This window comes from Scyliorhinus canicula, chromosome 15 (assembly GCF_902713615.1).
Source record: "Scyliorhinus canicula chromosome 15, sScyCan1.1, whole genome shotgun sequence".
Lineage (NCBI taxonomy): Eukaryota > Metazoa > Chordata > Chondrichthyes > Carcharhiniformes > Scyliorhinidae > Scyliorhinus > Scyliorhinus canicula.
The window spans coordinates 59723941-59737950 of NC_052160.1; the positions used below are offsets into that span (position 1 = coordinate 59723941).

The 14010-nt window shown below is 47.1% G+C and overlaps 1 protein-coding gene across 1 annotated transcript in view; it reads left to right on the plus strand.

The window, feature by feature from the left end:
- Positions 1-14010, plus strand: part of rnf216 (ring finger protein 216) — a 263325-nt gene that overhangs the window by 238545 nt on the left and 10770 nt on the right. The window contains exon 16 of the mRNA XM_038820989.1: positions 5944-6013. Coding sequence (XP_038676917.1) covers positions 5944-6013 — 70 coding nt within the window. The remainder of the gene's footprint in view (positions 1-5943; positions 6014-14010) is intronic.

Here is a 14010-nt window from a genome sequence, read left to right on the forward strand (position 1 = left end):
ACGCTCCTCCAATGAAACCTGTTGGATGAAGGGGAAGCCTTCCGGTGTCGGAGAGTATGGAGCCTCCATCTGTCCAAAGTTCTGCATTGTTTCCTGTAAAACTTTATCAAATAAACCCCCCCCCCCCCCCCCCCCCCTCTGAACTTGTTAAAAAAAACATAAAATGAATAAAATAAATGAAAAAAGTTAAAATTAAATGAATAAAATAAATGGAAAAAAATGAATAACCCCCCCCCCCCCCGAACTTGTAAAACAAAAAGCTGTGACCGTTTAAAAAAAATAGCGGCAGCACTGCCCATGCGCGCCAGATCATTGGCACGCATGCGCATAGTTTTGCTTGTGCGCGCATGTACAATGCGGCTGAATTTTTTTTACATGTTCGCAGCCATTTTAAAGGCCACTTGCCGGCTGCTGCGCGGGGATTTGCGCGATCGGGAGCGCCGCGAAGGACAGCTCCGCGACCCGCCCACGACCCACCCGCGGGTCACGCCCCCGACTTTGAAGAACACCGGTCTTAGGCAAGGGTAGAAGTTAGGTGCTGAGGCGGCTGGTCAGGTGCAAGGAGGCTCATATGGGACACAAAAGCACTACTATAGGCTAGTTGGACCTGAAAATCTGTTTCTACGTTGTAAGTTCAATAAGGTGGCACATTTGATAAAGAGGTCTGGGTTTAAAAGCTCGTTTTAGGGTCAGATTAGCTTGAGCTGGTTCAACCTGCAACAGGTGGCTGCTGTTCATGGCGGACGGAATCAGTGGCAAGGCAGTTTGTGACAATGTCTGAAGATGGTAGCTTTGGTCTTTCCACTGTTTGACTGGAAATTGTGACTCATCCAAGGCTGAATGTTCAGGCAAGCCGTCTGATAACTCAGTCAGTAGAGGTGTTGAAAGAGGAGGTGGAGTGATAGAGCTGGGTGTTAACTGGCAATGCAAACCAGAATTCCAACAGAGTCAAATGCTGCAAGGATCCAGCTAACATTTCTGGAGACTGACTAGTTCTTTAAATGACATATATATCGGGTAAGCATGATTGGATTTAAAAGTCCACATTTGCTTGGAACATTTGATTTTTTGTAACACAACCTGTTGTGCATCAAAGCCCGTCTTTGCACCAGTGAAGTTATTTTTCATGGATAAATATATTCCTTGAATTAGTCTATATCAGGGCAGCACGGTGGCGCAGAGGGTTCGCTCTGCTGCCCCACGACGCTGAGGTCCCAGGTTCGACCCCGGCTCTGGGTCACTGTCCGTGTGGAGTTTGCACATTCTCCCCATGTTTGCGTGGGTTTTGCCCCCACAACCCAAAGATGTGCAAGGTAGGTGGATTGGCTATGCTAAATTGCCCCTTAATTGGAAAAAATGAATTGGATTTTCTCAGTTTTCTTTTGTTTTTCTTCCTGTTAAATTTATCTTTCAGTAGTAAATGTTTCTTTTACTATAGTGGTTCTGTGGCACAGAATTTCACCATTAATTTCCTCGGTTCTTTAGCTACCAGTTAGCCAATTGTACCTGTCACAAAATTACAAATTGAGCTGACAAAATTCCTTGTAGCTATAATTCACCTTATTAACTGTTGACTGTTTAAAGAGTGGAAACAGTCAGGAATTAGTAACTCCAAGTCCTCTAAATGGACTTTTTTTTAAGAACACTCATCATTACTGAACAAAAGCAGTCCACTCATGGTAATCCATTGAAGGAAAATGGTGCCATATTCGAGGGTGCATTCTGCAGATTTTTTCCCCATTAAAATAAAGTCAGAATGATGCATACTAATTTTGGACTACAAACCGAAAATGACACTCAGTAGGTTAGTCAAAATCTGTGGGGAGAGAAGGATATGCATGTTCAGGTGAATGATCTTTCATCAGAATTATGTAAAATCATTGACCTGAAGCACTAACTGCTGTATGCTGCCTGACCTGCGCATTTCCAGTGTTTTCTGTTCTAGATTGTGGATTGCCCCCGTCCTCAGGGTTCACATGTAACTCCCTCAGCTGCCAAATTTGGGGTGGGACTGCTGCCTACGGCGCTGAGGACATGTGTTCGATCCTGGCCCCGGGTCACTGTCCATGTGGAGTTTGCACATTCTCCCTGTATTTGCGTGAGTCTCAGCCCCACAACCCAAAGATGTGCAGGTTAGGTGGATTGGCCACGCTAAATTGACCCTTAATTGGAAAAAAGTAATTGGGTACTCTAAATTTATTTTTTATATATATTTAGTGTACCCAATTCATTTTTTTTCCAATTAAGGGGCAATTTAGCGTGTTCAATCTGCTAATCTTGCATATCTTTGGATTGTGGGGGCGAAACCCGTGCAAACACGGGGAGAATATGCAAATCAAAATTTATTTTTAAAAACTGTCAAATTTACTCAATCCTGTCACAGTGCGAACTCCGTTTTATCTGGGCTTCCTCAGACCCTCGGAACCAGCAGATCAATGGCCTTTGACAGAAAAATAAATGGTGTCCTGGCGGCTACTACGTAAAAGAACGATGGTACCAAAGAGAAAGATGCCCGTTGATTCCAAGATTGCGAAAAGTACAGTTTTCTGAGCAGTACGGTGGGGTAGTGGTTAGCACTGCTGCCTCACACTGGTCAAGGTGAGGGATCTGCATTTGGAGGAAGGGTTCGCCAGTCTGGAGGAGCAGGGCTGAGCTGCCGAGAGGGAGTAAGTTCAGGTATCTGAAGGTTAGAGACTTTGCGCGAAAGATCTGGAGGGGTTTCCCTAGGTTGCTGGGATACACCCTGCTCGAGCGACAGCTGCTTCCTGATGTTGATGGGGAGGGAAGAACTGGGGATGTATACAAGTGGCTGGGGGAGCAGGGAGGCGAACGGGTGATGAAGATCAAGGCGAAATGGGATGGGGAGTTGGGCGTGGAGATCAAATGGGGAGTACGAAGTGAGGCACTGCATTGGGCAAACAGGACCACCTCTTGTGCAAAATTGAGCCTGATACAGTTTAAGGTGGTGACTCAGGCGAGAATGAGTGGGTGCTTTCAGTGGGTAGCAGATGTGAGAGGTGTGGACGGGGGCCAGCGAATCACGCGCACATGTTTTGGGGTTGTGAAAAATTGGGAAGATTCTGGGCAGGAGTGTTCGCAGGATAGTGGAGAAGTCCCCCCCCTTCCCGCCTCTTCCCCTCCCCGCCTCCCCCTCCCCGCCTCTCCCCCTACCCCCTCTCCCCCCTCCCTGCCTCTCCCTCTGCCCCCTTCACTAATATCTCCCAATGTGGCCCGGGGTCACACTCTGTCTGATTAAAGCCTCTGTGAAACTTCAAAAAAATAGGATAGTGGAGGAGGAGTTGGACCCGGACCCTTTGGGGCTTCAGAGAAGCCGGAGCTTATGGAGAGGAAGAAGGCCGATGTCGTGGCCTTTGCCTCTCTGATTGCACGGCGGCAGATTTTACTTGAGTGGCGATCGGCATCGCCACCAGGGGGTAGCGGCTTGGTTGGCTGACCTGTTCAACATCCTGCGGTTAAAGAAGTTAAAGTATGAGTTAAAGGCCTCTGCAGAGGGTTTGAGAAAAGGTGGGGGATGTTGTGACTGTGTTTGAGGTGCTGTTCGTCATGGGGGAGGGGGGAATTGTACAGACTGTACAGTTGATTACTGGGAAGTATGTTCCCCGGGGTGTTTATTTGTTGTAGCCTGTTTTGATACATGTTTGGAATAAAATACATGTTTTTAAAAAGCACTGCTGCCTCAAGGCGCCAAGGACCCGGGTTTGAGCTTGGCCCCGGATCACTGTCCGTGTGGAGTTTGCACATTCTTCCCGTGTCTCACCCCCACACCCAAAAACAAATGTGCAGGTTCGGTGAATTGGCCTCCCTAAATTGCCGTTTAATTGGAAAAATAATTGAGTACTCTAAATTACTTTTTTTTTTAAAGTACAGTTTCCTGCACAACACGTTTTCTTTTACTTCCCCTGGGATAACATGTCTTTAAAAATGCCAGGAAAATTATTAAACACAGTTGGCATTTTCAGACACTTCTTGTTTCGTTATGGGCCAGGGTTTAGAGAACTCCAAAGTGTATCATGGAGTTCACCTAACCCACAACTTTTAATAGATTGTGGTATGGGGAGCACACAGCCCACTCTACAGGTGTGGTACAGCAGAAATAGAAAAGTATTTTTAAAAGCAAAACAATGTTTATTCTATGAACTCAAGTTAACCTTTTTAAAACATACAGTGAACATCTTAGCAACCATTAATTCAAATACAACCCCCAAAGAATACAACACTAAGTAAACCATTAAGCTTTCCTTTTAACATCCATAAGACTTATGACACCTTTTGCCAGAAGCACATCAGGTTAAAGTCTACTGTTGTTAGTTTTAAATCACCAGGATCGATTTACAGTCTTTAGATTACAGAGAGAGATTCATACACCTTCTGGCTGTGACTGCAGCTATTGAGCTCTGAAAACGAAACTAAAACACACCCTGTAGCAAACGGCCTAAAATGAAAGTAAAAAGCTGACGGACAGCCCTGCTCTACCCACTCTCTGACATCACTGCAGTAATAAACACGCATTTCCTAAAGGTACTCTCACTACAGATACTTATATACACACCCATTTATAAACACCCATTTCTCAAAGGCACTCTCACATGACAGTTTCATATCAATATCTTGTGTTTAACTGGCTGTACATTTTGGAGGCCATGCAACCTCAAGAGTGTGCCATTTCCACTTTAAGGGTAATAAGCATGCAGTTGATAAGTGCTATATATTTAACAGTATTTAATAGTGAAACAGAAACATTATTTTATGAAATATTTCCACAGAGCTAGATTGTACTTTTATGCTCTTATTTTACAATCCGCTCCATTATGAGATGATATTGTAATATTCTCTGATTCCATAAGTCAAAGAAAAAACACTTTTGCATTTATTGGCACCCCAAGACATCACAAAGTGCTTTACACCCAATGAAGTACTTTAGAAGTGGGGTCATCATTATAATGCAGGGAAACAAGACAGCCAATTTGTGCATGACAAGTTCCAACTAACAGCAGCGAGATAATCCAATTTGTGGACCTGGTTGGAGGATAAATGTTGTACAGGAGACTGGGAGAGCTCCCCTGCTGTTCTTCTGTCTGCCATCGGATCTTTTGTCAGACCTTAAAATAGTAGACCAGGCATTGGTCTAACATCTCATCTTAAAGCTGGCACCTATGACAATGAGACACACCTCTGATCATTTACTATTTATGGATCCTGTTGTGTACAAATTTGCTGCCCTGTTCCCTATATTGTAATTGTCATTGTATTTCAAAAGTACTTCATAGTAACATTCTTTGGGGCATCCAGAGCTGGTCCAATGCTCTGTATAAGTGCAAAGTTATTCTTCATTTCCATCGATCTTATCTTTCCATCTAATTTACTGCAAATCTCATGGCATTGGTTTTAGCTGACCCCTTCCAGTGAGAACCGGTTGTGATGTCTGAGGAATTCACAGTCTCCTGATTCTAGCTGGCAGGTTGTACCTACAATGACGCCTTTAGCATTGCAAGTGACAGAAACTAGCACTGTAGCTCTGAAAAAACCCGATGTGAAGTTTTGAGCTGGCAGGTATTTTTTTTTTTAATTTAGAGTACCCAATTATTATTTTTTCCAATTAAGGGGCAATTTAGCGTGGCCAATCCACCTAACCTGCACATCTTTGGGTTGTGGGGGTGAGACCCACGCAGACATGGGGAGAATGTGCAAACTCCACACGGACAGTGACCCAGAGCTGGGATTCAAACCGGGTCCTCAGCGCCGTAGGCAGCAGTGCTAACCACCGTGCCATGTGCCGCCCCCGTGGCAGGTATTTAACCTTTGGCCTAGCTGGCTCATCTCGTTGTATGTCCATTCAATCCGGGAAATTGCTCCAATAATCTTGAATGTGTTATCAATGTCTTGATGCTATCACCATCAATAATGACCTCAATTTTCTGACAGGAAGATGACGAGAGACTCATCAGAGAGATTCAAAATGAAGCTGAAAATGAACAAAAGAAAAGAATTGGAGGTAAGTCACCTGATTAAATAGTTACATTATACAGAAATATCCGAGCAGAAACAGGCCACTTGATCCAACTGCTGCGATTATTTCTGCCCCACACAAGCACCCTCTCATTTCTCACCGTCAGCATAACCGTTTATTCATTTCCCCTCCTGCTGTTTTTTTGGGGTGTTATATTTATTCTTGGTTAAATTTTATATTACAGTAGCAATACAGCAGATTTGTCAATGTTTGAAGTGTATGTGGGAGCACAGTGGTTACCACTGCTGTCTCACAGCGCCAGAGACCTGGGTTCAATTCTGGCCTTGGGTGACTGTCTGTCTACACATTCTTCCTGTGTCTGTGTAGGTTTCCTCCCACAGTCCTAAGATGTATGGTGGATTGACCATGCTAAATTGCCCCTATTGAGGTTACAGGGATAGGGTGGGGGATTGAGCCTAGGTGGGGGCGCTCTTTCAGAGGGTGGGTGCAGGCCCAATGGGCCGAATGGCCGCCACCTGCATTGTAAGGGGTTCTACAGTTTGACGTTAGCCCTCCTTGTGGACCAGTCTCTCTCAGGTTGTCTGGCTGCTGAGAAACAGAGACTTTTGATTTACTGATCAACCAAAGTATCTGAACATGAAGCGTCGCCGCTTTCATTATTGTTGATGAACTCTCCAAATTATAGTTAAGTTAATCACCATACCCTTCCTTAAAGTTTCGATAGATTTAACCTTTCCATCAATATGTCATTTCAACAAAATCCCTTTAAACAAGCCGACTGCATCCAAGGAATCTGAAGAAAATGCAGGGCTAAACAAAAATGTTGTGTTTTTAACAGCTTCATGTCAAGTAAAGAAGTGGCACACTTTACCCTAAAAGTTGAATCTTTAACACATGAGCTCACTTTGCATCATCACATCAGCTGAATTAGCAATGCCCATACAATGCTCCATCTAATCAGTGCAGCTGCCCTTTACAAATCTAAATTGGATGCTCTTTTGCAGAGTCAGTGCAGACCCAACAGGCCGAATGGCCTCCTTCTGCACTACAGCGATTCTATGGAAGTCAGGAGCATAATGAGTTATTCTCCAGTTGTCTGGATGAGTGCATCACAGTGCTGAGGACCCAGGTTCAATCCCGGCCCCAGGTCATGAGAGTACATGAGAGTTTACACATTCTCCCTGTGTTTGCGTGGGTCTCACCCCCACATCCCGAAGATGTGCAGGGTTAGTAGATTGGCCACTCCAAATTGCCACTTATTTGGGGGGGGAAAAAGAATTGGGTACTCTAAATTTTTTTAAAGTTAATTATGGGTGAGTGCAGCTCCAACATCACTCAAGAAGCTTGACATCAACCAGGCCAAAGCAATCCGCTTGATTGAATCCCTTCCGCAAACACTCTCCCTCCACCACTGACCAACAGTAGCAGCCGTGTGTACTGCCTGCAAGATGCATTGCAAGAACTCGCCAAAGTTCCTTATGCAGCACCTTCCAAACCCACGACCAATATCATCGAGAAGGACCAGGGCAACAGATACCTGGGAACACCACCTGGAGGTTCCCCTCCAAGTCACTCACCACCCTGACTTGAAAGTATGTCAGCCATTCCTTCAACATCCTGAAATTCTCTCCCTGATAGCACTATGAATGTACGTACACCTTGGGGACTGCAGCGGTTCAAAAGGCAGCTCACAACCTTCTGAAGGGCAACTTGGATGGGCAGTGTAATGAACTCCAATTGGCCAATTGGAGTATGAGCTCCCTCAAGGATAGCTCATTGAGGGGGCCCATATAATCACCTGTGTAGGCTTTGTGAGCCAGTCTTAAGTTGACTGGACTGCTAGCAGCACTGTTTGTAGCTGCTCCTGTAATATCGTTATTGTAAATAAATATTGGTGTGGTGATGGAACTCGTGCCTCCCGTGGATTACTACAGTGGCGATGAGGTAAACTAAGAATTTTGCGGAGACCAGCTGCCTCACTCGGAGGGTAAGCCTTGCCGTTTTAAAAATGCCGTTTTTTGGGAGGTTAGAGGCATTCGACCCTGCTATTGAGGACTGGTCCCAGTATGTGGAGAGAATGTGTTACTTCTTCCGGGCAAATGATATACTGACGGACGAAAGGAGACGGCTTATCCTGCTGTTGGCGTGCGGACCCTCAGCTTTCGCCATTATACGTAGTCTGACTTATCCCGATGCGCTGGACACAAAAACTTTCCAAGAAGTAACGGAATTGGTGAAAGAGCACTATGACCCAAAACCACCCCTCATTTTGCGTAGGTACAGATTCTACACAGCGAAACGGGAAGACAGGGAGTCAGTCACAAATTTCTTGACCCTCCTGAGAAGGCTGGCGGAAAAATGTGAGTTCGGCCTGACGCTAAATGAAATGCTTTGGGACCGGTTCGCGTGTGGTATAAACGACCTCTCAAAACAGAAACGCATGTTGGCGGAAACGGAGCTAGACTGCAGGCAGGCGTTACAGCTCGCACTGTCCCTAGAAAAGGCAGCAAGTGGGGCGCAGGAACTACAGGGCACGCCAATGGAGGTAGATACCTGTGAGAGGGACTACCACAACGGATCCTGCTACCAGATAGCCGCTCTGAGGAAAAACCTGAGGAATAGTGGGAAAAAGGAAAACCCCAGAACTGCCCCCCAAGTCTGCCAGGACTAACTGGAGACAGAGGGAAGTACCGGCTGAGGCTCCCCCAACAGACAAGGACCGTTTCTGGCACCAGACAGAGTGGGGTAACAATGACAGAAACCCTAGAAGGAGGTGGCAAAAGAGGAATAGCAGGTGGGGACGCAGGTAAGTACACAACCTTGACGCCCCATCCTCCTCCGAAGGGGAACAATTATATAATATTGCAACGAAGAAAGCAGAACCCGTTAGGATTACCCCACGGGTGAACGGGCGGCCGACAATAATGGAAATAGACACGGGTGCGGCCGTATCAGTAATGGGAGTGGCAGCATTTAGAAAAATCAAAGATGGACTCCAGCCACTAACCCTAACAAAAACATTGACGAAACTTAAAACCTACACGGGGGAACCCCTGGAAGTTCTAGGCACGACTCATGTACCCGTGGAATATGAGAAACAATTGCTCAGATTACCGTTGACGATAGTAGAGGGCTCCGGACCGAGCTTAATTGGACGGAACTGGCTGAAAGACCTAAAATTAGATTGGATGAAAATTTTCCAGAGTGGAACCGGGCAGTTGAGTGGAGTACTCCAAAAATACCCGGAGGTCTTCCAGGAAGGTTTGGGGGAAATCATAGGCGCCAAAGCAACTTTGCACGTGGACCCAGAAGCCCTTCTGAAATTTTGTACGGCCAGGCCGGTACCTTTTGCATTAAGAAAGAAAGTAGATGACGAAATAGAAAGGTTACGGCGCAACGGCATTATCAGACCAGTACAGTTCTCGGAATGGGCAGCGCCGGTGGTACCAAATTTGAAGCCAGACGGCTCGATATGTCTCTGTGGAGATTTCAAACAGACAGTAAACAAATACGCACTGTTGGACAAATACCCAATCCCGAAAATAGACGACCTATATGCCAAATTGGTAGGTGGGCTTTTGTTCACGAAACTGGACATGAGCCATGCCTACCTGCAGTTAAAACTGGACAAGGGCTCCCAGAAGTTCGCTACGATCAACACCCTGAAGGGCCTTTTTCGTTACACTAGGCTACCTTTCGGAGTGTCATCAGCCTGCGCTATATTCCAGCGTACGATGGAAAATATTCTGCAGGGACTACCGCAGGTGGCGATTTATTTGGACGATGTCTTAATCACGGGTAGGACAAACAGGGAACACTTAAGGAACCTGGAGGAAGTGCTCAGGCGTTTCGCAAAGGCAGGCGTACGGCTAAAAGGGGAAAAATGTGTTTTTCTGGCCCCACAAGTGACGTACCTGGGATATAAAGTAGACAAGTCAGGCTTACACCCATTAGAAGACAGAGTAAGGGCGATAAAAGAAGCCCCAGCTCCCACCACGGTCCAGGAGTTACGATCATTTCTAGGGTTGGTAACCTATTATGGAAAATTTATTGAAAATAGGGTGTCCATCCTAGAACCCCTCCACCAGTTACTAAAAAAGGGGCAAGAATGGAAATGGTCCAGCCGCCAAAACCGAGCATTTAGGGACATTAAGGAACAGCTGTCATCCGAAAATGTCCTAGAGCATTACGACCCAAGGAAGGAGTTGGTGGTCACTTGTGATGCATCCCCCTACGGGGTAGGAGCCGTCTTAGCCCATCGAGGAAGGAATGGGGAAGAACGGCCAATAGCCTATGCTTCGAGGACCTTGGCGATGGCTGAGAGGAAGTACGCCCAAATCGAGAAGGAAGGACTGGCGGTGATATTCGTAGTAAAACAATTTCACCAGTATCTGTACAGGCGGAAATTCACCATAGTGACGGACCATAAGCCATTACTAGGGTTATTAAAAGATTACAAGTCAATACCCCCGATTGCATCAGCTAGAATCCAACGCTGGGCGTTGCTACTGGCGGCATATAGATACGTTCTGGAGCACAGACCGGGAACGCGAGTAGCAAATGCAGATGCTTTGAGCAGACTTCCCCTCCGGACACTCCGCCGCAAATACCAAAAGTAGAGGAGACAGTAATGACTCTAAATTTTTTGGACACCCTACCAGTAGACGCACAACATATTTGGTTGTGGGTGCAAAAAGACCCAGTTTTAGCCAAGATGAAGCATTTACTGCTAACAAGGGAACTGGAAAGACCAGTGGAGCCCCAGATGCACCCATACTGGAGCAGAAGGGACCAAATAACCGTAGAAGACGGTATCCTATTATGGGGAGCCCGGGTAATCGTTCCAGCTCAAGGCCGTCAGGCAATCTTAACCGAGTTACATCACGGACACCCAGGGGTGTCTAAAATGAAGATGCTAGCTCGAAGCTACGTTTGGTGGCCAGGTTTGGACACAGACATAGCAGCCTTGGTACGTCGGTACCAGGAGTGCCAACAGGGGCAAAGAGTGCCACCAGCGACGCCATTGCACCTGTGGGAATGGCCAGGCAGACCGTGGACCCGCCTGCATATTGACCACGCCGGCCCTTTCATGGGCTCAATGTTTTTGGTGATAGTGGACGCCCACTCCAAATGGTTGGACGTCCACCGGGTAAACACGGCAAGCACAGCATCGACAATTGAAAAGCTCAGGGCCTCATTTGCAACACATGGACTTCCGGAGGCATTGGTGTCGGACAACGGAACGGCATTCACAAGTGGGGAATTTGGAAAATTCCTGAAGGAAAACGGAGTCCGTCACATCAAAACGGCCCCTTACCATCCAGTGACCAACGGCCCGGCAGAGAGAGCGGTCCAGACACTTAAAGCGGGACTCGAGAAGCAGCCGGCAGCGTCAATGGACACAAAGATCTCCCGCTGGCTGTTTGATTACAGGACCACACCTCATTCCACAACGGGCATACCGCCAGCTGAACTCTTAATGGGAAGGCGGCTGCGAACGAGGCTGAGTCTCCTTTTCCCAAATTTAACAGGGAAAGTGGAGAAACAAAAGGAGGCCCAACGCAGGGGGCATGATAATAGTCGGCACAGGGACATTTCCAGGTGGGGGCACCGGTTTGGGTCAAGAATTATGGGAATGGACCAACGTGGGTCAAAGGCATGGTAGAGTCCCAAACAGGGCCCATATCCTATGAGGTTTCAATAGGAGGTAAGGTGCTGAAGAAACACCTAGACCAAATAAGGGCAGTGGAACCACACCTGGAGGCAGGCGAAGCAGGACCGCCTCAAGCTGGGATAGCCCAGACGGAAAGGATACCCACACCCCAGCCCCGAACAATTTCTCCAGACCCTGTCATCCAGTCGTGAGAGTCGGAGATGGACACACTCGACGAGGCCGCCGCGACACCTCTCCCCAAGGAGGAGGAAGAACAACTTCCAAGGAGGTCGTCAAGGAAAAGACGGGCACCTATAAGATACACCCCGCCCACTTCGGAGAACGACCCGGCGGACGACACAGAGGTGACAGACCCAGACATGAGGAGCAGGAAGAAGCTCATAGGAATACCAGCTGGCAGGAATTCCTCGGATATGGGGGGAGGGGTGTAATGAACTCCAATTGGCTTTATTGGTTGGCCAATTGGAGTATGAGCTCCCTCAGTGATAGCTCATTGAGGGGTCCCATATAATCACCTGTGTAGGCTTTGTGAGCCAGTCTTAAGTTGACTGGACTGCTAGCAGCACTGTAGCTGCTCCTGTAATATCGTTATTGTAAATAAATATTGGTGTGGTGACGGAACTCCTGCTCCCGTGGATTACTGCAGGCAGTAAATGCTAGCCTAGCCAGCAATGCTGTCCCAAACTGACTGACCCCCTCCCTAACCAACGTGTCTGACCCAGATCTCCTTCCCCCCCCTCCCCAGATAAATGATCCCTTTGAACCCCCCCCCCCAAAAAGGGGGAAGTGATTTATGTTTCCGCACCCGACTAACTCCATGGTGGTGCTGCCCAGCCTGAGTGAGGAAGTTTGGGTGATTGTTGGCTTCAGAATCCCTTGGTGGGTAAGTCTGGTAAGAGTGGCATTCTGTGGACGCTATAGGCCACTGTCTTTTTAATTTTTTATAAATTTAAAGTGCCCAATTCTTTTTTTTCCAGTTAAGGGCCAGTTTAGCATGGCCAATCCACCTAGCCTGCACAGCTTTGGGTTGTGTGGATGAAATCCATGTAAACTCCACATGGACATTGAACCGGGCCGGGATAGAACCCGGGTCCTCGGTGCCGTGAGGCAGCAGTGCTAACCACTGCATCACCATGCCGCCCTACGGGCCACTGTCTTACTGGAATCAGTTGCAACATTCCTTGCACAAATTTCATTTATGCCAACTGAAAGGGCTGGTGATAGGAAGGGAGCCAGCTCCCTTGTAATACATCTTGGGCTCGATCCTTAACTTCTGGGTGATACCTATTTTGGACCCCTTTGAATTTGGGCAGTGAGGAGTTCTCTTAGAATCATAGAATCCCGACAGTACAGGAGGAGGTCATTTGGCCCGTCGAGTCTGCAGCGACCCTCTGAAAGAGCACCTAGGCCCAATTCCCTGCCCTATCTCTGTAACCCCGTGACCCCAGCTAATCTTTGGACACTTGGGAGCAATTCTTCATGGCCGACCCACACATCTTTCAATTGTGGGAGGAAGCCAGAGCACCCAGAGGAAACCTGCGCAGACACTGGGGAATGTACAAACTCCACACAGACAGTCACCCGAGGTCGGAATTGAAGCCGTTCCTCTGGTGTTTTGAGGCAACAGTGCTAACCACTGTGCCACTCTGTAAGAGTGCTAACCATTTTTGCTGAATAATTAAAAGGCAGGAACTTTTATCTTGGAGAAACAGACTGATGCTGGCTGAATCTGTGTGAATTGCACAGCAGGTGGCCAGTAATCTTTGTGTTTAAAGACCTAAACCAGCCAGAAACAGTTAAGTTGGTTTGTGGGCTTCTGTTTTAAGAACCTTGATAAGAGGGACAGTGAGTTGCATATTTGTTTTATACTAGGGAGTGTGGGTAAATGTATATTTGGTGTTCAATTATTTACTGTTAATTACTGTTCCACCTTATCTCACCTTCATGTGGTCCACCTCCAAAATTTCCTTTGCCCTCCTCAGCTTCTCTATCTCAATTTCTGGGATTTGACTGTCTACTAATATTCAACACAAGTCCTCCGACTCCCACAACTACCTCGACTGCACCCCCTCTCACCCTGCTTCCAGTAAGGATTCCATTCCATTCTCTCAGGTTTTTCCATCTCTGTCACTATCTGTTCTGATGATGCTACCCTCCACAATATTGCTTCTGACATACCTTTCTCTTTCCTCCATCAATGTTCACCTCCCCAACCCTCCCACTGTGGTTAACCTCACCCTCAGTCGTGTCCGATCCTTTTCCCTCACTTCTGCACTCCCCCCTTCCCCTTCTTCTGAGAACCATACTAGGGCTCCCCTTGTCCTCACTTCCACCCCATCATCCTCTG